Below are 22,497 nucleotides of genomic sequence, written 5' to 3'. Positions count from 1 at the left end.
TGACACAGCCGAACTGAAAATTTACACCTTTACCTAAAATAAGTCTGCGTAAAATCAACGCTGCTAGTTTTTTTTTTCTTATTGTTTTGGATGATGATAAAAGGACAAGGATTTTTTATTAACATTATCAAGATTTTTATATAAATTTAAATTATCGCGATAAAGACATATTCGTAGTTGAATATAAAATCATTTATATTACTTCAATAATCTTTTTAATATTCTTTATACAAATACATTCATTCACATCACAAACATACTGTAGTTATGCTCAGTCGACATTACGCTTTTCTTTATCATATAAAAGGGTGGAAGATCAAATAAAAATAAATTATAATAACTCTTTACCAAAACGTAACTTATGAGACTACTATGATATACATTACGATGGGTAATTTCATTCGCGTTTGTGTACAAAATCAATCATAGTGAAATTTTAAATTATTGAATATTCTAAACCTTTTATCAGATGATTATTAAATAATTAAATTTATGATATTTACTTGGACTTCAAAGTCAGTGTTTTTTCACTAGACGAACGGCCATGAGTGATATTGTACTTATCACATCCTTTGATGTATCATTCTGATCAACAGTAGTAAAAAAAAAAAGAAACTTGAAATACTACAAAGAAACATCAAAGGGTACATTTACCCCTTTTCCTTTCTATACAAGAGTTCATTTCTGTTTGTAACAACAAAAATAGATTAACCGTGTACGACTATACATTGTATAGTCTCGCAACTATAAAATTAGTCTTATTCGACATAATCATTGTTTATAATTCATCGTGTTTCTCTTCATCCTTTCCCTCTTCGTTCTCGTCCATGCCCATTATCTTTTCCGATTCAGATCCTGCTTCTGTTTCTGCCGAAGCAGATTCCTCTTCTTGAGCTTCCTCCTCCTCGGGAACTTCGTCTAGGGAAATACCCAAAGTTTTCCTCATCAATTGTTCCACGCTGTCCGCGAAGCTGGCCGTCTCTCTTAGCATATACCCAGACCGAAGAGTGGCCGTCCTGAACATCATCAGGGCGATGTCCTTCGCCGTCTGATCAGCGGTGTCCACTTCCACTCGACGCAGTAATTCTCTGATAAGTGGATGCCTCGGATTAATTTCCAGGGTCTTCTTTTGGTTCAAGTAATAAGCCTTTTGCGGGTCGTCGCTCTTTTGATGGGCGTTCGAGATCGCCAATCTCTCCATATTCCCAGTCCATCCAAACATACTGGCGACCAAAGCGCAGGGGGAGTCTGTAAGGCGTTCAGAAACCAGAGCTTTACTGATGTGGTCTTTCAAAATATCATTCAGCCATTTGACCAACGGCTCAAACGTGCTTTTCAACTGCTCCATCCTTTCCTTCGCCTTCTCCCCCTCGTCAAGGGTGAATCCTTCCTTCGCTACATTCTGGAACTTCTTCCCGTCGAATTCAGGAAGAGCAGAAATGGTGTATTCGTCCACCGCCTCAGTCAGATATAGAACTTCATAGCCTTTCTTGTCCAAACGTTCAACGAATGGGGATTTCTTCACTTCCTCTTCAGAAGAGCCTGCAATGTAGTATATGTGCTGCTGGTTCGGTTTCATGCGGGAAACGTACTCTGACAACGACGTCATTCCCTTCTGCGTGGAAGATTGGAATGATAATAGTTTTGATAACCTGGCTCGGTTTTGAGCGTCCTCAATCACGCCTAATTTAATGTTAGTGCTATATTCCTTCCAGAATTTCTCGTATTCCTCTTTGGGAATCTTCTTTATCATGTCCAACACCTTCCTTATCAGTTTCTTCTTGATCACTTTGATGAGCTTGTGCTGTTGCAAATTTTCACGGGAAACGTTTAATGGCAGATCATCGCTGTCGACGATGCCCCGGATGAAGGACAAGTAATTAGGCATCATGTCTGTGAATTTATCAGTGATAAATACTCGTCTTACGTAGAGTTTGATATTGTCCGCCTTAGTGCCGTAACGGTTGAAGCTGTCGCTTGGTTGAACTTTGGGTATGAAAAGAAGAGATTTAAAGGTGACTTCCCCTTCTGCGATAAAGTGAATCTTCGCCAAGGGATCTTGAGTATCTTTTGTTAGTGTTTTGTAAAATTCGTTGTAATCCTTCTCCTCAACCTCGGACGGTTTCAAGGTCCATATAGGTTTCGAATCGTTCAACAATTCCCAGTCCCAAACCGTTTTCTCCACCTTCTTCGTCTTCTTCTCCTCCTCCGCGTCCTCCACTTTCGCATCGTCCTCCTCCTCCGTTACTTTATCTTCGGTAGAAGGTTCATCCTTCTTACTCTCATCGTCCTTCGCCTGTTCGTCCTCTTCCTCGTCGACCTGGACGACTTTGCTGCTCCAGAGATAAATAGGGAAGTTGATGAATTGCGAGTACTTCTTCACTAAGTTCCTAATGGTATCCTCTTCTAGGAAGTCTAACGCTTCGTCCTTCAAGTGCAGGCTTTAATAGAAAAAGTTGAAAAATTACCATCCATTATTGTTCTTCACGATTTCAACAAATCGTAATTTTTTAAAACGATAAAAATATTTATTTTAGTGAATTAATGTTTATAGCTTCTCAAAAAACCTCAAGTTATTTAGTTCAATTTTAACCGAGGTATTCTATTTTGAACAGTGTCTACTCACTGTATATAATACCACTTTGCTTACCTAACTGTTGTCCCTCTCTTCAATGTATCTCCCCTTGGGTCTTCGACAATGCTGTAACTATTGCTATCAGACTGCCAGATGTATTGTTTGTCGTCGTTGTGTTTAGAAGTGACAATTACAGTATTAGAAACTAAGAATGCAGAGTAGAAACCTACTCCAAACTGACCGATCATATCGTTCAAATCTTGATTATTGGAGGCCTCTTGCATTTTTCCCAAGAATTCTGCAGTTCCAGATTTAGCAATGGTTCCAAGGTTAGTGATCAGGTCCTTTTTAGTCATACCGATACCAGAATCGGTTATGCTTAGTATCTTGTTCTCTTTATCTGACTTTATCCTAATCGCTAACTCTGGATTAGTGTCCAGAACATTTTTATCTGTGAGAGATAATAATCTAATTTTATCTAAAGCATCGGATGCATTCGATATCAATTCCCTCAGGAAGATGTCTTTGTTACGATAGAGGGAATTTATAATAAGTTTCATCATTCGATTGACTTCAGTCTGAAACATAAACTTTTCAGCCTTTTCCCTCAGTTCTTTTATTTGAGCCACGTTTAAACCGTCTAATTTTATCGCCTCCTCTTCCCTCTGAACAACTCCATCGTCTGCAAAATATATTTACTTGGTAGATAAAGAATTGTGTATCACAGGTGTATTGCAATTTATGAAAACAAAGTTATTTTTGGCATTTCTATAGTTAAGATATCTGCTGTAATTATCTTTATCAAATAAAAGTGCCATATGCGCGTCTGCTGTCCCTATACGCTGGCGTTAATAATTCATTGAAACTGATGATCATGAATACCGTGAAAGTACATTGAGAAAAGAGCTAACCTGTTCGAGATCCTTCGCGACTGGCTCCTAAATCATTTTCCACAGTTCCAACATTCTCGTCGACTTCATCCTCTCCTCTAACAAATCCTAAATAACAAATACGAACATTGATGCTTGCGGTTCAATTAATTAGTACGGTAAAATAATACAAGATTTTAAAACTTACCTGCCACGAAGAACAGGATTGATATTAATATTAACGCCTTTTTCATTGCTTTCGTGAGATAATCACGAATATTAAAAGAAAAAAAGCGAAAATATCTTCAAATGCACTTTCAACGATACCCTTCGCTGTTTTACACAGACTGTCATCTAACCTATCCGCGACGTTATAATATAGTAAGAGGAAACTCCAGGCGTCCGCCAATCAGATGAACCCACGCAAGTATTATCAACCAATCAGGAATAAGCCGGCTGCGATTCAATCCAAATGTCTGATTCGGATTGGTGGACGGATGGATGTTGTTCTAGAATATTCTCCGCCTTTTATTTACAATAAACACGTAAATTGGATAAACATTTTATGTATTTATATCATATTTGGTACTATACTGAATGCTGTAATTATAAGAATTATGTTATACTTTTAAAACTTGTTTCATAACAATTAAAAAATTATCGGTAAAACGAAATGTTAATCCCCGACTGATGATAAGTGGGTAGGTTTCACCTCGGTCGGTAACTTATCAAAGATCGGCAACTCTTGAATGCCGATAAAATCACTTTGAATTCTTCGATCTTTGACATCATATCGGTAAAACAGCCTATGTTTGATCAACCAATTTTGTAATACCTGTTCGTGTTTAGTAACAATATAAAAGTATATACATTAAACTATTTCATACATATTTTACATATTCCATTACTACACACTATTGAATAGGATAAATCTAAACAAAGACCGGATATTGTTACGATTTCAACGAAATTGCGCAACGATATAATTTCGAAAACATTAAAACGCTATTGCTGTAACTAGAAAGAAATTTAACATTAAGTTTTATTAAAATATTTGCACAAGGATGCAAAGATTAATAAAATACTACCATGTTGTTTCTCTAGAACTTCTCTATCATCAAATTACAGTTCAGAACAAAACGTTGAAAAATAGATTCATTTAAACACCCTGCAGGTATTTTCTTCGCCACGCAGCGGTAACACGTAACAGTTTGAAAACTGTTACGAGTAAGCATGCATGAATTATCCATTCAATAATTGGATAGGAAATTGGTATTGGCGATTGATCACGCGTGAATTTTTTTGCCGATACACATGTTGTGACCAGTCGGTCGTTATGGATACATGTTCTACAAACCGTCGTACGGATCATACACGTCGAATACACCTTGTTTTCGTACACGTGTGTGATCCAATGTGTGTCGGTCTATATAGAATGCGCCAAGGGAATCCTTTACTGTCATTTGCCTTCCGGTTCTCTTCAGAAGAACCACGAATGTTCATCTCATTTTTATCGCTTCAAGATTCCTTCAAAAAAGTGCGCGAGATTTCAGTCTCGTTTTCTGGAAATTGAGGTGAGTTTCATTATAAACATTAACAAAGTAAAAATTAAAATTACACGTTACTTATGTTTTTACAAATAAATTTCATAGTGTTCACTTTACCTAAATTAAGAAACGTTTCAAATAATTCAACGTCGCTATTATTTCATAAACAGTGCTATTCGGTATCGTTGTGTCTAATTAACAATGTCCGTTGATTTCATTGCCAGCATCAATTCGTAAGTTTCATTCCAACTGTAAAGTTAAAGGATGATTAATGTAACAATTTCAGTATACCAACAGCTGATACGGATCGTTTTGATCGATCGTTTCGTTTCAACGCCGATTCGCATTACCCAGCAAGAATATAACCGTTCAAATTCCCCGGAAATCAATTTCGACGCGTTATATTACCTCGGCTCTTATGCTCGCTATTTAATTGACTAAACGAGGCGGGCGTGTTTAACGAGGGCGGGCTATTTACCACACCTTTGTAGGAATTGAATCACTTTGGATTAATAAAATGAAAGCAAGCAACTTTCACTTCCATAAAAAGTGAAATAAAACAACAATCGTGGTACTGAAAATATCGGTGCCAACTCCCACTTTTTCCTTTGCCCAATCTTCTGTTTATCTTCCTTTATCTAATAAAGATAACAAATTGCAAAATTCGATGTTCACCTTTGAAATTGATCCAAAACAAACGGCAACAGATAGCAACCTGAAAATAATAAAAGATAGAATCTAGGAATCATTTAGCTTATTTAAGAAAAAAGGGAAAGGAAATTACAGTTGATCTTGTTTCATTATCCCTTCTCTCTTGGACGCATGAGTCACAGGAGCCAGGTGAATCATCAGCGCGAGGTTTCATTTTCCAGGGATGTTCCTGCACAGGCCACAAAGCGCGGCGACGAGACACGAGACTGAGCTGATAAAGAAGGCCCAACGGGCCATACACACGGTCACGGATTCCATAGAGAAACTTCGCCTCCTCTGCCTGGCCAGAGGTGCCAACGGCATCATTGGGCTGGGTAGGTGAGTTGAAAATTCTTCCATCGATTCCTCCTGAAATTTTAACAGAAAATCAAGAAAATTTTCCACGATATCGCAGAGCGTTCCGTCGCATGGACGAGGATGGTAACAAGAAATTGAATTTGGAAGAATTCATCCTGGGTATGCACGAGACTGGCCTGGAGATATCGGACGAGGAGATACAGGAGATCTTCAACAGATTCGACACGGACAACGACGGAAGCGTCAGCGTCGACGAGTTCATCGTTGCTATACGAGTAGGTGAACGTTCTTGTTCGGTGAATATTTCTTTTTTAGAAAAGTGAATTTCCAGCCTCCTATGTCTCAAAGCCGTAAGAACGTCGTGGATCAAGCGTTCAAGAAATTGGACAAGACTGGAGACGGAGTGATCACGACCGATGATCTAAGAGGTGTTTACAATGTTAAGTCCCACCCAAGGTACATGAGCGGGGAGGAGAGCGAGGAGAGCATTTTGAACAAATTCCTGGCGAACTTTGAGCAGCACGACACGACAGATGGCACTGTAAGATCAACTGGTGTTATCTTCTTTTTTCAAAAATTCTTCAATGTGTCCAATGTTTATAACAGGTGACAGAGGAGGAGTTCATGAATTATTACAGTGCAATCAGCGCCAGCATCGATCATGACGCATATTTTGACTTGATGATGCGAAATGCGTACAAGCTGTAAACGCAGCGCACGGTTCTAAGATAAGTTATCGTTCGGCCAGTTCGTTCCACTGTATTTCCCATATGGCTATTGCTGTTAATCTCTGATCATGTTTTCTGAACCGATGCCAAGCTTTCACGGTTAATGTCAACGTTTAAACAATTCATCGTGGTTTCTCGAAGGTCGGTTATAACGCCAGACAGTTGTTCACGCAGTTACTAGTAGCGCCTGCTGAAAAATTCATTTGCAAGCTATACGTACTGCGATCCAGCATAAACTTCTTATTTAACCCTTAACATACCGAGCCTATAAAATAAAATAAAAATATGATATTAGGGAATTATGTATATTGAATATTTTTAATTTTTTAACAAGTTTAACGAGGACCCCATGGTATTTTTAAAATTTTTCAACATTTTAGTGTGGAAGGTTACTCAAATTAGGTTCTTTGGATGTGGAATAATATATTTAACTTAAATAAGCATTGTTGGCCGCGGCAAACGCGTTTTTCTAGGCCTGAAGACAGTAGCTCCCTTTTATTTCTAAGTCAAGAGAACCGCCTGGTCATAAATGGGCGGGCCCGCGTTCACCACATTATCATGCCATAAATGCCAATGCATCCAACAAGAAATAAATCAATCCAAATATGTAACGCAGTATACCAACCGGGGCTCTGCCGGAACCCCAAGTGTGTTTTTATATTTTTGAGCGAACGTTTTATAGCACTAATTGTGTAATATTTATCTTAAACGGATCCTGGACACATATAAAAATGAAGAATAAATTTGTTGGTATAATTACGGCAGAATCACCAAAAATCACTATCCTCAAATCATATATTGGTATGTTAAGGGTTAACATACGATTACTTTAAAACTGACTAGCTGTTGCACTGAAACATCAGTAACGTTTTTTCAAGTCGATCCTCAATCCCTATTAAAACTGCTTACTATCTGTAAATAAATCAAGTTATTATTACGTTTAAAAAAAGTAAAATGCATCGCAGTGGGTATCTGTATGAATGGATTTGAGTTCTTTACCTGCAAGAAGATAGATATTTGAGAATCACTGCGCCATCCTGTTTACTTAAGCATATACATACGGACGTGTGAAATGTGTGCATAGCATGCAAGGACAGAAGTTGGTTACAGGGTCCAATACAGTAAACTAACAACATGTATTCATACTGTAAGATAATATGCGTGTGTATAATACACATATGGAAACGAAATACAAAAAATCGCACTATAATTTCCTCGACAGTATCGATTACGAATATGTCATTCCTACAATGTGATTTTTTGCACTGTAATCGTGTAATTCTTTAATTCGTAACACTTTGAATAATGTATTTCTATGTAACTTCTTATGATGTTAAACTATTAAAACTAATACAAACTGAATGTTATCATTTATTTAAATACCTTTAGACTGCAGTAATTTATCAATTCATAATAATAATATCGACATAATTTGTTTGCTGTGGATACGCAAATTACTCAGATTACTTAGTTTTGCGTGGTAGGCTCTAATAAAATATATATACACTTTGAATATTGATTAATACAGTGATTATGGAAGTTGCCAAAAAGAGACGCAAAAGATAATTTTGCATCGGCCGGGAATCGAACCCGGGCCGCCCGCGTGGCAGGCGAGCATTCTACCACTGAACCACCGATGCTTGTTTAACAATTTTCTATAACATATAAATAACGGGTTAATATGACATACTTAACTAATGAAATCCTTTGAACCTATAAAATCATACCTTTGTCATTTTGTTTCCTGTACTGCCTCTGAAAACATGATACCCGAACTCGCAGGTATAGAAGTAATAAAAGTTCTCTACCTGAAAGCAGTTGAAGCAAGTGGCTGGGTTACAAAAGCAAAAGCTGTCCATAGCCCTTCACAAATCAAAGTACATAATAAAAGTATCAATGAAAGTACTTAGCAAGCATAAAAAAAAATCAGGTTCCGGTCACCCAGGTGGCAGACGTGGTGTCAAAAACAATGAATTATGAAGCAACTTTTTTCTTCTAAGCCTTAAATCATCATCAACAAAATTCGCCATTTTAAGCAACTTTTTTCCTATAAGCCTCAGAGGAAAAAAGTTGCTCAAAACACCGAATATAAATAAAAAAAAACCTTAATGACTTTCCTTGTTCGTATCACTTTCCTGTTGTATTCTTCCCAGTGATCGCTTGCTATCTCCGTGTGAATTCACTGCAGGGTTCCATATGCAGTTTAGACAGTAAAGGAAAATACAGTAGCAAGCGGCAGGATAGCACCCTCCATCATTAGGAGTGAAGGGTCTAGGGTCTAGGGTCAGCCGTAATTTATTACCCAGACCCAAGTCCCGTGAGCTGGAGTAAATAAGAAAATGGATTAGAAAAAGAAAAAAGAATTCCTCCCCGGCGGGGAATCGAACCCCGGTCTCCCGCGTGACAGGCGGGGATACTGACCACTATACTACCGAGGAATCTTGTTAATATATTTTTTAAATAATCTACAAATGTTTATTGCTTACCTTTAATTATTTAAAATTATAAAATACTCTTACTCTAATGATATTCAACGTTTTGTACGTGCAAAATTTTTCTCTGCCTTTTATGGTCAGAAATTTTCCAAAGCTCCAAATATATCAGTACACAAAATACTTATGTATATGTACTATACATATATGTATATTATTGAAGAATGAAAAATAGCTTTTATCCTCAACAATATATTCATGTATCTGAAAACAGATAAAATAATATAATCTACATATAAATTTTAACATAATCTGAATGAAATTGAATTATGAAAATGACAGAGAGGTGGGGCGGAACGGGTATAAATAAGCGAAGCGCACGCGCTCCGTGGTTCACTATCGGAGTATCGTTTGTACGGTCGTGGTGTACTTCTATCCTCCGTTTTTCGCTCCAGTTTCGTCCCTCTTCCTTTCAATATTTTTCCGAGCAACGCTGACGCATCGGTGCACCCTTCTCATAATAAACAGCGAGGTTGGATGCGTAAAAATCATAATAGTGCTCGTAATGAGTAGTTAAAACGTTGCATTCTCATCTCATCTCCGTCGTGTACGTGTGTGTGTGCTTTTTTACGAAGAAATTCATCGACGGTGCTGTAACATTAAAAGAAAATAAATTTACGTTACTTTCCACTTAAACGTGTGTCCTTGGAAAAAGAAAAATGACCAAGTACTCAACACTCACGGCCGTGGTGTTCCTTTTTGGTAAGTTCAGGGCCTACTTCAGATAAATGAACTGGTTACTTGGTTATTTTTCCTCTTCGTCGATAGAATTAATAATGCTGACACGCAATATCGTGTTAAAATAAAAATGAAAACGTGTGGGAATCCATAATGATTACATGTGCAAAAATTATGCTCCGAGATATTGGAAATTGTACATTCGAATGTTATTTATCGAGTGTAGAGAGGTTAGATGTCAAAAAGTGTTTCCAACTATTAGAAGTTTTTATCTTTTTTACTATAAAATACGATTTGCAATCGTGTTGTGCATACATTTCATGTGATACAGTATTGCCTCGAAATAAGCAAGTGGCTCGGGACTGAACCGTTGCTTATTTCGAGGGAGGTAGCTATTCGGCTTGACTTTGTTCTCGAAACGGGACGATAGAGAACGCGAGAAACGAGTGAGAGATCCGAGGTAGCGGCAAATCATATAGTGATCGGCCGAGCAGCGATGTTATTTTTTGAACAAGGATAGAAAGCATTATATACATATATTCCATCCTTCTTCTACTAACCGATGTCACTGCTCAGTCGAGCGTGAAATTTATTACCCTAAACATCGGCTTCGCGCTTTCATGGACCTCTCACTCATATCTCGTACCTCTCACTTTGCGGGCGATTTCAAACAAAGAAGAGGGGATAGCGACTTGCTTATTTCGAAGTCGAGACCACTTGCTTATTACGAGGCAATACTGTAGTAATAACGATCGAGTTCGATATGCGATCAGGGCCGGCCCTGAGATTTCGGGGATCCGAGGCGGCCCCCCATATATGACATTAAAAAAATTATCTAAATTTTTAGATAATCCGAAAGTTTTTATTTTTAAAAAATTTTAATTTTAAACATTAAAGCTTGTATAATTAATTAATATTCAAGTAAACATTACTCTTCTTGTATTCTTAGACGCAAAATCGTCTTATAGGGATCCTAGACCTTGGGGGCCCTAGGCGACCACATATTCTACCTAGGCCCAGGGCCGGCCCTGTATGCGATCAAGAAATACTAGCAATAATCTTGAGCTAACAATCGATAAGAAAGTATCGTTTCGATAGTTAGTTGAACAATGAAGTATCGAAGTATTCTCGATCGAATTTAAACATGTTTAAAATACTCGTCAATCCTACGAAGGATATTTAACGAGTAAATTATTCATATGATTAGAGTAATTATTGTCATGATCGATTATTACAGTAAAGGAAAAACAGTCTATTGTCTGTTCTCTTTTTCTTTGTACCGGGTAAAACGCTTATCGTTACGATACACATGACGAATACACAGATTGTACACTGATTCAACTTGTGCACTTTGTACCCCATGATGTATGCCTCAAATATACTTCAATTTTTTTTCCTTATTGTTAGAAAGAATATAAACAATTATAGAAAAATGTAAAATTTAAATGTAAAAAATATATAATTTATTTTATTTATTTAAAATTTTATTGAAAATGTAAATTTTATTTAGGACATCTTGAACTTTATGTTTATCCATGAAACAAAAGAGAAATAAAGGGGGGTAGAACTTTTTCTAATAGAAAATATTTTCTTAATCAATTTTTTTAAAAAAACATGTAAGCAAAACGATGATTTGGTATAACAACTTGCTGCATCAATATAAATTTCATGGATGACGTGTTAATTAAAAAATCATAATTAAAACAAGTCCATGACTGTATAATAAAACTACTTAAATTTTCAGGAAGCATGTACACCTAGAAAGACTAACAAGAAGTTAATCTTAATGATTTTTTTTTTCAGAAAAATAAAATACATTTGCTTAAAAGTACATATATTACGTATAACTTTTATAAACATTTTTACAAAAAAGAACTAAATATTCAAACTGTAACTGGTTTGGTATTTTTCCATTATTCAGGAGCCACAGCTGTTTCTGAATGAATGGCTGGAGAGTTGGAAACATTGTTTTTTTAAATGTCTTTTTCCATTTAGTTTGGCAATGGCATTCAAATACGATTTTAAAAAAATACCCTGCATGCCGTTGCATACTTGCATAACGCGCTTCATCCTACTTACGTAATTTTCACCAGATCAATTTAAAAAAGCATTTCAGAAATATCTAAAAATCTTGAAATTTCTAGGTGTATGTGCCCCTTTAAAGAAACAAAGGCTTCACAGCCGTTGATCTTTTATAGTCTAGTTAGATCTTATTAAATTATTTTTAATCGAGTTACCTGAACAACTGGCAGAACTCTAGTATCTGAAACAGAAAAAAAAATGTATTTGTAAAAAATTATTTTCAACGTGACTTTTTAAAAATGTTTTACATATTAACTATGCCTAGTTTTTTTATAAAAATCGTCATATCATCGGTACTATAATATCAACTTTTTGTTTCAGGATTTCTTGGACACAGCTATTCGCAAGAAAATATGCCCACAGCTGAGGAGGTGTTACATAAAGTATCTAATATCGTAGATACAAATAATCTTAACATATCAGGAAATACAGATTTGAATACTCAGCTTAACTCATCTGTGATACAAGCTATCGACGAAGTGAAGAATGTTTTTAAACAAAAATGTGATAAAAACGGAGGACCTGACGCATACGACAATGCCCAGAACGCTAAAGATCGCTTGGAGCAGTGCCTTAAATCGTTTGTTAATATTACAGAGTTAGAGCATGAAATGGAAATAAACAAGCCTGTTGGAAATTTGGACATGGTGTTCAAAAAATACTGCCAGAAAACGCCTGTTCTTAAAAAATGTATCAGCGACTTTACCACATCTATAGAGCCTTGTTTGGAACCAGCTGAACGAGAAAATAAAAAGATCGTTCAAAATATTACCGATTCCCTCTTAAATTTTGTCTGCTACAAAGAAGGAGATCGTATTGCTCGTATGTATTTCTGTATGAAAACATTATAAGAGTAGCTACTTTCAAGCAGTACTTATATTCAAATTTTGTTTTACAGTTTTCATATCTGCTAATGGACCAGAATGTTTACAATCAAAGCAACAAGCAATTCAAAACTGTATTAATACAACATTTGGTAGTTACGCACCTCCCCTTGATTTTAACAACGGATCTGCGCCTGGATTGGACAATCTCCCATCCTTAATTCTGGGAAACAAAGAATGCAAGTAAGTAAATTTCGATATCTGTTCAGAATACATTAATAAGATACAAGAAATAAAAACATACCTTATTGTGCAGCGATATCTCCAGCCTTCAGGACTGTGTGGTGAAAGAATTGGAAAAGTGTTCGGATCCAACACCTGCAAATGTTGTAGATTCTATATTCAGATTTATCTTAAAAGAAACTCCGTGCCGAAATATAATATTAGATCATAGTGCCGCTTCAACCTCTACAGTTAGTTTGCTGGTAATAATGACTATAGTATGTTTATTGTTAAGTTTCGCATAAAATAAATTGGAATAAGTTTTGTATATTCTACAAAGGCCAACTCCAGAAACATAAATTCCATTATGTTGGAACAAAATATATTATGTGGTATCGTATTTGACAAAACAGTCATTTAGGTATTCACAAAATTTCTATAGAAAGTAAATTAATATATGGAAGTTGTAAAGAAATTCTTTTTTTTATCAATTCACTTAAATACAATTATTATCGTCCATCGATTCAGGTGCTTCAGAATACTGACATTTATGAATGTCTGTCTGAATATATAAGCTAAAGTAATTTGTAAATTATGATTGTAGTAGAACCTACAATTTTCTTCAATTTTGCTACACTTGGTATATGAGTATTAAATTTTGTACTATAGCAAAACGATTGATACAAATTTGTAATATAAATATTATTAATTATATGTAATAATACAACTCATGGTTGTATTCATCATTCACCTTTAATTCATTACATTGAAAACGTACAGTAGGGAAATTCATTGACCCATTATATATAACTTTACATTGTTGTCACAATGAAACTACATCATTGTGAAGAAGGAACTTAAAAAGTTAATATTTATATTTTTTAATATTGTTTCTGTATTTAAAAAATACAAAGTAGCAGATAATTGCAACGAAAATTGTGCCTCATTCCTTTAACATTTATGTATCTAATTTAAATTTCTATTTATATCTAATGCATCCAACCTCGAAAACCCTATCAATTTCTCCATTTAATAAAACAAAATATACATAATAACTGCTATAAATATAATTTTAAATGGTTCTTCAGACTCTACTGCATTCTATATTAATAAATATTAATATTTGGATCATTAAACATACTTACTGAACATTAAAACACTTTACTTCTTTCGATTTAAAATTACTCTAACTTTACATTAACCGCGCCATTTATTAAGGCGCGTATACAATTTTTACAAATTCACATACGTGCACCTGCTTTCCACTAGATCGGAAATGCTAAAAGCTCATTGGTCAACACGCTATGTACAGTATCAATCATAGTGACCGTTCGTCTAATGAAAAATCACTGACCTTGGAGTTCAAGTTTGACCGCAGCAAATAAATATTCTAAAGTCTTTATCAGACGATTATGTTAATCATTTTAACGCTTTTATTAAATAATTAGATTTATGATATTTGCTGCTGTTAAACTTGGACTCCAAGGTCAGTGCTTTTGATTGATATTGTACATAAAAAATGTCGCGCATGCGCAGTCGATGCTTCGGGTAGTTTCGCTGATGTTCGGGTAGGTTCGCTGATCGTAGAAGAGAGTGCACTTGAGAAAGCCCATCGTAGGCTGTCTCGACGTGTATGTTTTGAACAGTTCGCAACATGTTAATGAGTTTTTATCAAATTCTTATTAAAAATTCATGCAGTGTGTTCAGTATACGAAAGAAAATTAATAGTGCAAGACATTTACCCTCTTGATCAAGTATTTTTCTTAGTATCAATTGTGCAATACGGAAAGTGAAGAACGATGCCAGGCAAAGGAAGGAGAAGAGGAAAATCCGGTAAAATCTACTTTAAATTCTTATCTCCCTTAATATTAATCATTATTTATCGATTCTAACATATTTAATATTTTTTTCTATCGCTTCAACAGATCATCCTGGTTCGGAATGCGTTGATCGTTCCTCGCTAAATTATCAGCATTCCCCTCGAATGACTCATCGTGCATATAAATCTTGTTTATTTTATTTTACGTCACAGCTGCGTTACAATAATCGCATTTAATTTTCATTACCGTTTTATTCATGGTTTCCTAATTCTCTGACGTACTGAACACTGTATCGATCTACGAAATTCTGGCAGTATCGTAAAATAAGCTAACGTCATACCACCACTACTCATCTCCATGTGACTTTCATGCTTTTCGCACATGGAGATGGGTTAGCGAAATGCATCCAGAAAGTACAATATTCGTCAATAAAAGGAAGGCAAATTATGATTTGCCTCGAAATATGTACGGAGGTATATCGTACAAATACGTTCGATTCTAGGATCGATTTTCTCAGATCGGATCAAGAAAAATCTATTTCGTGCATTTTCGTTATTGCGTTTCGTAAGCTTACGAAAATAGTACTTTCCACTAGGATGACTATGCTTTTCCGTAATCGTTTTTTACTAAATTTAGATTAACTTTTGCAATATTAGGTTAGATATTTATATAATTATTCTCACCCAAATATTCCAACAATTTTGTTATAATTCTTGTAAATGTTGATTTTACGTTTTATTTGAAGCAACAATAAAGTTAAAATTCTTCTTTCAAGGAATACAATTTATGGAAGATTTGTCTATAAATTGCATTTTATTAATATAATCAATTGAAAAGGTTTGCTTAATTTGGCATATGCAGTTTTAGCATTTTGAATATTAATGAGATCAAATGTGCACCCATGCGTATCATAAAACATGACAAAGGAGTGATCTGATTTTTATAAATAAAAATATTACAGTCCTGCTGTTTTACACATTTTTCATGAATTATAGCCATTTTACACGATATACATCCTGGATAATGCAATTACACGAAATGTTGTAATAGCTGTCAAGACTTTGCATTATGTAACACAAGATTTGCTCCTAACAGCTGTTACTTTTCCTTTTAATTACCTTTGTAAATTAGATTTGTAAGCTACTGGTTGACAGGCAGTAATTAAATCAGACGCTATTCGAATATAACAATAATAAAGGAAATGCATGTTCGTAGGTCATGGTGGAAAAAGAGCTGAATTAACATCAGACGAGGACTCTGTTAATGATGCATGCAGTGTAACCAGTAGCCAGTCTGATAATCGCAGCATGTTAGACGACGTGAACGACAACGAGGTAGATGAAATTTCCCAGCAAGAGGCCTTCGAAGAGAAATTGAAGGAAGCTATAGACGGTTTAACCCAGAAGAGCGCAAAAGGGAGAACCATTTGCTTCAGTGGAATTGAGAAGATCTTTGCCATTAAATACGTCCCGGATTTCGTGGAGGATAGAAAAATGACTATCACAGATTCTATAGAACGGGGATTGAAGAAGGGACGTAGCGAGGAACAGTCGACAGCAGCTAGATTGAGTACTTTGCTTTGCGTTCAACTGGGAGCCTTTGAAAGTGCCGAGACGGTATGCCGTGATTTGAAAAGTATCCTGACCTTCATTGCGAGCGACCCAACAGCCTCGACTCAAGCCCGTGCAGAGGTAAAGATAGAATTAAACGACGGTTAAATTCATTACATTAATAATTAATCACGTGTTCGCAGTGTTGCTGGGCTCTGAGCATGAATCAGTTTCTGTCAGGAAACGATGCAGCGGACACCATCGAAATCGTTCAGTTATTATCAAATATTTTCTCTGGTTCTTATTTAAAAGGAAATGGTGCTCTTGCAAATATTACAACGGAAGTGGCAGCATTACACGCGGCAGCTATATCATCCTGGACTCTTCTTTTAACAGTTATGGCACCAGCTGATATCTATAATTTACTTACAAGTAATAAAACAAATAGTTACATGCCGTGAGTATTATTTCTTAGCATACGTACTAATGATGCGCGGCCCGATTGGTCGGGTCGGTTCGGAAAACATCGGGCGGCCGTCCGATACACGCGTTCGGGTGCAGTCGAGCAGATTTACTTGTTAATACTTGCAATATGCATGCGCAAAATTGGAGTAAGATAATTTTTATTATGTGGAAAAATAATACTTGTAACGAATTACAAGTATTAACAAGTACATGAGAGTTGGGTCGCGGGCCGCGGGAGCTCGTCCGAGTCTGCCCGACTGCACCCGAACGCGCCCGATTTTTTCCGAGTCCGCCCGAGCCCGTAATATCGGATACCTGCACATCCCTAATGCATACACATATATGCGAAGAATAATATAAAGTAATGATTATTTTAGGTCCCTAAATAAATTGTCAGAATTATTAGAATCACCGCATTTGGATATAAGGTTGTCGGCTGGAGAAGCTTTGGCTGTTATATTCGAACTCGGCCGAGATTTTTCTTCAGATTATGAGCAAGACTGGGCATTGGACTTGACTGAGGTATTAAAAGAACTGGCTACAGATTCTAATAAGTACAGAGCAAAGAAAGATCGTAAGCAACAGAGAGCCAATTTCAGAGACATACTTCGTTACATAGAGGTAAGTTTTCGTAATGACGATATTGAAATTGTTTTGTAATTATACTGAACCGGCCCTGAGATTTCGGGGGTCCTAGGGGGGCCCCTTTACATATATGACATAAAAAAAGTACCTCAAATAAAATTTATAAAATTAACATTAAAGCTTGTATACCTAATTTAGATTTGGTCTTATGGGGTCCCTGGACCTTGGGGGCCCTAGGGGACCGCTTAGTCTGTCTATGCCCAGGGCCGACCCAATAATTTTATTGCTGATCGCTAATTTGTAATATTAGGAGGATACTGTACCGGAGATGCACGTGAAATTCGGCCAAGAAGTTCTCTATTTGGAAGGATGGTGCACACGAATTCAATACAATGCATGCTGCAGACTACTGGGTCCTGGTATAAATATTCATCTGGCCGTGAATCAACTTCTCCGCGAAATTTTCCACCTTGGTAACAAAGTCGTGCCGTTACCATTAAATCAGAAAACAAGTAAATTGGAAAGAGTAAGTTGTTTATAAAAAAAATTTACAGTCGTTATTAATGCGAGGCTAATTATCCTTTTCTTTTATAGACTTTAATGAATGCAGCCGCGTTTAAAGCCCGTACTATTCAACGTAATAAAAACAGAGATAAACGATCAGCAGCCTTGGCACCGTAATTCTTCAATTTTCTGCTTTTATACGTTAGATGATGACGTCTTTCTTCTTTTAAAATAATGTAAACTCGATTGAAATTTTTATTTATTACAACCCCGTTCGAAGAATATGAAACTTAAATATATTTTCCATAATGATCTAGCTTAAATTGTAAATAGAAAATGAACATGAACAAGAAATTATAGTCAAATTTGATTTCATTTGTTAGTTGAAATTTTTCTATCTCTATCCTAATTAGCCGAAAACAATTACTGTTGTATAATGTTATTTAATACCACTTACGTTTTGTATATACTCAACTAAAAAAATATGTATATACGATAAGCGCTTGGTGATGATTGTCATTGTTTCTTTGTCAAATCAAACTACTAGTGTCAGTTAACAATTTTGTAAAGTTTAATGTTGTAAATGTTCCGCTATAAGCGATATATAATATATATATACGTATTAAAAAAAAAAATCTTTGTTTATAGTATACGCGAATGAAACTTTGTTATTTTTAATGATCGAGTATTTACAATATTTTAACCTTCATAAGTGTTTTATTTAAAGTATACGTTGAATCGTATACAGTATTTGATCGTCTTATATGCTACATGTAACTATTTAAATAAAATACTTAATTAAGAATTGCACGTATATACTGGCATTGTACATAATTACATGAGTTATAGTATAATTATAGGTATCTTCGTTATATCATACAATAAAATAAAGTAAGATACTTGCGATACCTAACGATTTTATTGTACTATACCTTTAATAGTAGATCTCTGTATGTAACAATCCAACGCGCACACATCTTTAAATAATTAATCTCAACTTTGACATCACAGGTAGTTAAAATATAAATTTGTATACGCATGTACTTCATAAAGGCATTGTTTGTGGTATGGAGTATGCATTTTAAAAATGTTTTTTCTTTTTTCTTGATTGTATGAAAATAGATTAGAAACGTTAACGGATATAAAAAATTTATGCTATTAAAAGATTGTATAATTTTTTTAACATTTCAATTATAGGTGTAGCGTCACCGTTTGATTTTTAAATTCCTTCTCAGATAACATATGCCATCTGTACTTTAATATTTTTGATACCTCCTTCTCAGTGCTCTCATAACTGCGACTGTTCTCTTTGATCCAGTGATAATGTTCCGGCGACCAATTCATGAGTCTTACCCAATCTTTGTCGCACCTTTTTAAAATCACGTTTCGTCGAACGTACAAACAACGCAATGCCTTTGCGGTGGAAACGATTTCTAAAATCGTGGCTGTCGATATTTTATCACGGATCATCTGCAGAAAAATATTTATCCAATGTAAAAAATTCATCACTGTACTAATTATGATACTAGCATACCATAAGCATATTAGCTTGAAAAGAAAAACAGTATAAAATATTAATTCTGAGAAATTGGTAGGAATTTTTATAACAATAACTTGTGTGACTTTTGAACAAAACATTTGGCTTTCTGTCATAAGAGCTTCAGCCAAGTTATCAAACGTGTCATGGTAAAACGTTTCTTTCACAGGCTACCAAGTCATTGGTATACGAATTGATCTGTATTTAAACTTGTTGCCTTGTATACCATTGACAAACCAATGATATATTGCCACACAACATATGTACATAAAAATAGATCTCTAAAAGCTCTAAGAGATGTTTTAATGTGATTTTCAGAGCCTGTTATACGTATAATAATTTTATATGGGGGATATTGTTTAGTTAGATAAAACTTACACGAATAGTATTAAAGCCTTTTCTACAACAAGGATGAACACATGCCATCACACCGTAAGGAGTTTGTTAAAGCCACAGTGTTTAAAAGAAAGCTGTGATATACAACATCAGAATGTTTGTTCAAATACAAAATGCTACCAGTGTGTGAAGGTTCGGGCACATTCTGCAGAATTGCACTAGGGCCTCGTCCAATCTCTGCGCGAAATTTCTGTGCAAAAAGTATCTCGTCAGACCTTTAAACGCGTATACCCTTATCGTCGATTCAAAAAATGTGCCATGGGTAAGGATAGTGGAGGCTGAAATCTGAAACATTCCCTTTATGTAATGATATTTCAAGCAATTAATTGATCTTCGTATTTTATAATTAACACTGACCTCGGTATTTGGATTGTCTAAAACAATACTGTGACAAGGAATACCACCGTGTTCCAATAAATCAATTGGCAAAAGTATATCCGTGGGTTTGTAACTCTCCACCTCGAAATGTACTTTAATGTATGGATTATTTACTCTCATCTTAACCCAGGAAGATCTTTTAGGCTGAATCAATAGTTTTCAAAATAAAATCAACATATTCCAAATAATATCATAAATTAATATGAATACATTACCAATCTCATAGTTGTATCCTTTGGACTATAGCGATTTTGAACAATGTGAAGATGTTGCAATTTAGTATAACCAATTAAATCTATTATATCTTCGTGGAGATTCTGAGGGCTAACGACTAGTACCTATATAAATAAAAAGGAAATATTTTAAAACAGAATACGTATAAATTTTAACTATGTTTTTGGCAAATCAAACTTACGTTTAAATTAATAAATACTCCTACATGCAACAGGGGACAATAATATCTTGTAGTATTAATTAATACTAATTTTGATAGAGTTTGAGTACAATTTGAACAAATATCATCCATTAAATGTAGAGCTTCTTTACTGTCTAACATGAGATCTATTAATTCTAAACATCTTAAATTACGCAAATTTCGCATCAGCCTTTTCAACGCCTCTAACAATTTTCCCCCGGTACCGAAAAGTCTAATACGGTCAGGATCGTCCCTGTTTGCCATGTTACATGGAAACGTGAATTTAAGCCGTCGAATGTAAGTACCGACTCCTGCTACCGACGTGTTATCCGATCCTTGCCTTTCCGTGTACCAAGATATCATATTCATAAATTCGTAGAGATTATAAAAATTTAACATGGGCTCGAAAATCAAGCATCTAAAATTCTTTCCAACTTTGTTTAAACACGTAGACGTTCTTAAGTGATCCAGAACATATTGCCATCCACTATAATAGTTAAATTTCCCCCTGGTGAGAGTGCAATCCTCTAACGTGAACGTAGCCCACACATTTTGCAAGTGAAAGGCACGATACCATGACCTGCACACCAGAGATGCATAGTAACGTTCGCGCATAGTTAGATAAGAAAAAATTTCCTCTAGAAGTATATCGGGTAATTGATCCCAATGGCTGTACACTTTTGTCAGTTTATCCTCTTCTGTATCTTCATCCTCCATGTCTATATACAATGCTATAAAATGAACAAACATCTGATTATGATTGATATACTAAATACAAACAAAATTCTTCTCCATAATGGAGAAACAAACGAGTAAATTAAAAATATAGGAGACGTAACTATACAGTAATCGCTTTTGTAAATATTCGGAAATAATGTTTATTGCCTAAGATTGTATAACAATTCATACTTCTTTACTTTTTACAATATTTCTCTGACATATACTGTTTTATAACCTACAATATTTTAATGCTCACCTTTATCTTCTTCATCGAATTTCCAACAACCTTTATTCATTTTTATTCTAAACTGTTACCAATATTATATTAAAATGCAATAACTGTCTGTTTGTAATGAAGTTTTTCTATGCAATATATCTAAAAATATACAGCATTAGGAAGGGGACGTAGCAAGCAACTAAATAACTCCATGATGGAGCTTACGATGGGATATTCTTAGATTTCATTTACAATTTTTGATGCTATTTGAATCAACCAATCAAACGGTATCGGTAATTAGTCATTGATTATCGAAGGTATTGAGCTGATGTATGCAAGTGCCATCATCTTATAAGAGTTTTTCAATATAATTTATTTATCAAAAAGAGCTGTGATAAAATATCATTATGAAAAATGATTAACTCCGAATTCCGCATCGGTAAAACAGGCCATGTTTGATCGAAAAATAAGCTGAACAGAAACTGAGTTAAGCGCCATCTGAATTATTGCATCCAACTAACGGCATGCTATACTACGTTACCTTTCGCAAACACCTAAATGACACATGTATGCTATATGTATAAGTACATAATTAAACAATACTCACCATGCATTCATTATTATTAATTTTCTTTGCGTAAAATTGTATTTGCAATGTGGTACACATCAGAATCTTAAAGACATAGTTCCTGAAAAAAATATAACAGAGATTAAATAGAAAAAAAAAAACCATAAATCCCGCAGCCAATTCGCTCGTATTATTTGCTGCATAATTAATAAGTGTACCATTGAAACAATGATGCAGTTATTAATAATCCATCAAATAATAACGATTTCCCAGGTCTCACCACGGGGAGGTTGCTGCGGCTGGAGACCCGCCCTACC

At 35.2% G+C, this 22,497-nt stretch overlaps 5 protein-coding genes, 1 long non-coding RNA gene and 2 other non-coding genes across 9 annotated transcripts; 3 read left to right on the top strand and 5 right to left on the bottom strand.

The window, feature by feature from the left end:
• Positions 1–170: 170 nt before the first annotated feature.
• LOC114876673 (endoplasmin) lies at positions 171–3,796 on the bottom strand. Its single transcript, XM_029188421.2, has 4 exons — positions 3,653–3,796; positions 3,487–3,573; positions 2,651–3,257; positions 171–2,441 (listed from the first exon to the last, which is right to left on the bottom strand). Exons 1-4 carry the CDS (start codon positions 3,696–3,698, stop codon positions 779–781), a joined length of 2,403 nt encoding a protein of 800 aa, XP_029044254.1. The 5' UTR covers positions 3,699–3,796; the 3' UTR covers positions 171–778.
• Positions 3,797–4,916: 1,120 nt separating this feature from the next.
• On the top strand, positions 4,917–8,089 carry LOC114876675 (calcyphosin-like protein). Its single transcript, XM_029188424.2, has 5 exons — positions 4,917–5,018; positions 5,864–6,020; positions 6,097–6,274; positions 6,331–6,540; positions 6,606–8,089. Exons 2-5 carry the CDS (start codon positions 5,866–5,868, stop codon positions 6,705–6,707), a joined length of 645 nt encoding a protein of 214 aa, XP_029044257.1. The 5' UTR covers positions 4,917–5,018; positions 5,864–5,865; the 3' UTR covers positions 6,708–8,089.
• Positions 8,090–8,102: 13 nt separating this feature from the next.
• On the bottom strand, positions 8,103–9,443 carry LOC123988595. Its single transcript, XR_006830213.1, has 3 exons — positions 9,214–9,443; positions 8,455–9,049; positions 8,103–8,382 (listed from the first exon to the last, which is right to left on the bottom strand). It is a non-coding gene; the product is annotated as an uncharacterized LOC123988595 (long non-coding RNA).
• Trnag-gcc lies at positions 8,297–8,367 on the bottom strand. The gene has a single exon. It is a non-coding gene; the product is annotated as a tRNA-Gly (tRNA).
• Trnad-guc lies at positions 9,094–9,165 on the bottom strand. Its single transcript has one exon. It is a non-coding gene; the product is annotated as a tRNA-Asp (tRNA).
• Positions 9,444–9,559: 116 nt separating the features above from the next.
• Positions 9,560–13,961, top strand: LOC123988594 (27 kDa hemolymph protein-like). The gene is made up of 4 exons (XM_046289217.1): positions 9,560–9,921; positions 12,301–12,801; positions 12,878–13,046; positions 13,120–13,961. The coding sequence occupies exons 1-4, from the start codon at positions 9,879–9,881 to the stop codon at positions 13,328–13,330; spliced, it is 924 nt and encodes a 307-aa protein (XP_046145173.1). The 5' UTR covers positions 9,560–9,878; the 3' UTR covers positions 13,331–13,961.
• A 629-nt stretch (positions 13,962–14,590) lies between these two features.
• Positions 14,591–18,857, top strand: LOC114876637 (interferon-related developmental regulator 1). Its single transcript, XM_046289216.1, has 6 exons — positions 14,591–14,858; positions 16,061–16,536; positions 16,599–16,852; positions 17,238–17,481; positions 17,756–17,971; positions 18,040–18,857. The coding sequence occupies exons 1-6, from the start codon at positions 14,825–14,827 to the stop codon at positions 18,124–18,126; spliced, it is 1,311 nt and encodes a 436-aa protein (XP_046145172.1). The 5' UTR covers positions 14,591–14,824; the 3' UTR covers positions 18,127–18,857.
• On the bottom strand, positions 18,837–22,469 carry LOC114876674. 2 transcript variants are annotated; one of them, XM_029188422.2, is made up of 6 exons: positions 21,652–22,469; positions 20,676–21,406; positions 20,476–20,598; positions 20,240–20,404; positions 20,003–20,167; positions 18,837–19,419 (listed from the first exon to the last, which is right to left on the bottom strand). In XM_029188422.2, exons 1-6 carry the CDS (start codon positions 21,689–21,691, stop codon positions 19,141–19,143), a joined length of 1,503 nt encoding a protein of 500 aa, XP_029044255.1. In that variant the 5' UTR covers positions 21,692–22,469; the 3' UTR covers positions 18,837–19,140. The 2 variants fall into 2 exon arrangements, 1 of the variants encoding a protein (XP_029044255.1); XR_003789438.2 differs by having other exon boundaries at positions 19,330–19,419; positions 19,865–20,167.
• Positions 22,470–22,497: the final 28 nt, after the last annotated feature.

The sequence above is a fragment of the Osmia bicornis genome, chromosome 16 (genome assembly GCF_907164935.1).
Source record: "Osmia bicornis bicornis chromosome 16, iOsmBic2.1, whole genome shotgun sequence".
Lineage (NCBI taxonomy): Eukaryota > Metazoa > Arthropoda > Insecta > Hymenoptera > Megachilidae > Osmia > Osmia bicornis.
The sequence above is the reverse complement of the archived record's forward strand: the minus strand, read 5'-3'. Positions and strand labels throughout refer to the sequence as shown.

Coding starts and splice junctions, on each gene's coding strand:
- LOC114876673 (XM_029188421.2), bottom strand. CDS start 3,698: ATGAAAAAGGCGTTAATATTAATATCAATCCTGTTCTTCGTGGCAG. Junction 3,574..3,652: donor AATCCTGTTCTTCGTGGCAG/GTAAGTTTTAAA, acceptor TTTGTTATTTAG/GATTTGTTAGAGGAGAGGAT. Junction 3,258..3,486: donor TCGCGAAGGATCTCGAACAG/GTTAGCTCTTTT, acceptor TATATTTTGCAG/ACGATGGAGTTGTTCAGAGG.
- LOC114876675 (XM_029188424.2), top strand. CDS start 5,866: ATGTTCCTGCACAGGCCACAAAGCGCGGCGACGAGACACGAGACTGAG. Junction 6,275..6,330: donor AGTTCATCGTTGCTATACGA/GTAGGTGAACGT, acceptor GTGAATTTCCAG/CCTCCTATGTCTCAAAGCCG. Junction 6,541..6,605: donor ACGACACGACAGATGGCACT/GTAAGATCAACT, acceptor TGTTTATAACAG/GTGACAGAGGAGGAGTTCAT.
- LOC123988594 (XM_046289217.1), top strand. CDS start 9,879: ATGACCAAGTACTCAACACTCACGGCCGTGGTGTTCCTTTTTG. Junction 12,802..12,877: donor AGAAGGAGATCGTATTGCTC/GTATGTATTTCT, acceptor TTTGTTTTACAG/TTTTCATATCTGCTAATGGA. Junction 13,047..13,119: donor CTGGGAAACAAAGAATGCAA/GTAAGTAAATTT, acceptor CTTATTGTGCAG/CGATATCTCCAGCCTTCAGG.
- LOC114876637 (XM_046289216.1), top strand. CDS start 14,825: ATGCCAGGCAAAGGAAGGAGAAGAGGAAAATCCG. Junction 14,859..16,060: donor AAGGAGAAGAGGAAAATCCG/GTAAAATCTACT, acceptor GCATGTTCGTAG/GTCATGGTGGAAAAAGAGCT. Junction 16,537..16,598: donor CGACTCAAGCCCGTGCAGAG/GTAAAGATAGAA, acceptor ACGTGTTCGCAG/TGTTGCTGGGCTCTGAGCAT.
- LOC114876674 (XM_029188422.2), bottom strand. CDS start 21,691: ATGAATAAAGGTTGTTGGAAATTCGATGAAGAAGATAAAG. Junction 20,599..20,675: donor GAGTATTTATTAATTTAAAC/GTAAGTTTGATT, acceptor TTATTTATATAG/GTACTAGTCGTTAGCCCTCA. Junction 20,405..20,475: donor AGGATACAACTATGAGATTG/GTAATGTATTCA, acceptor CTATTGATTCAG/CCTAAAAGATCTTCCTGGGT.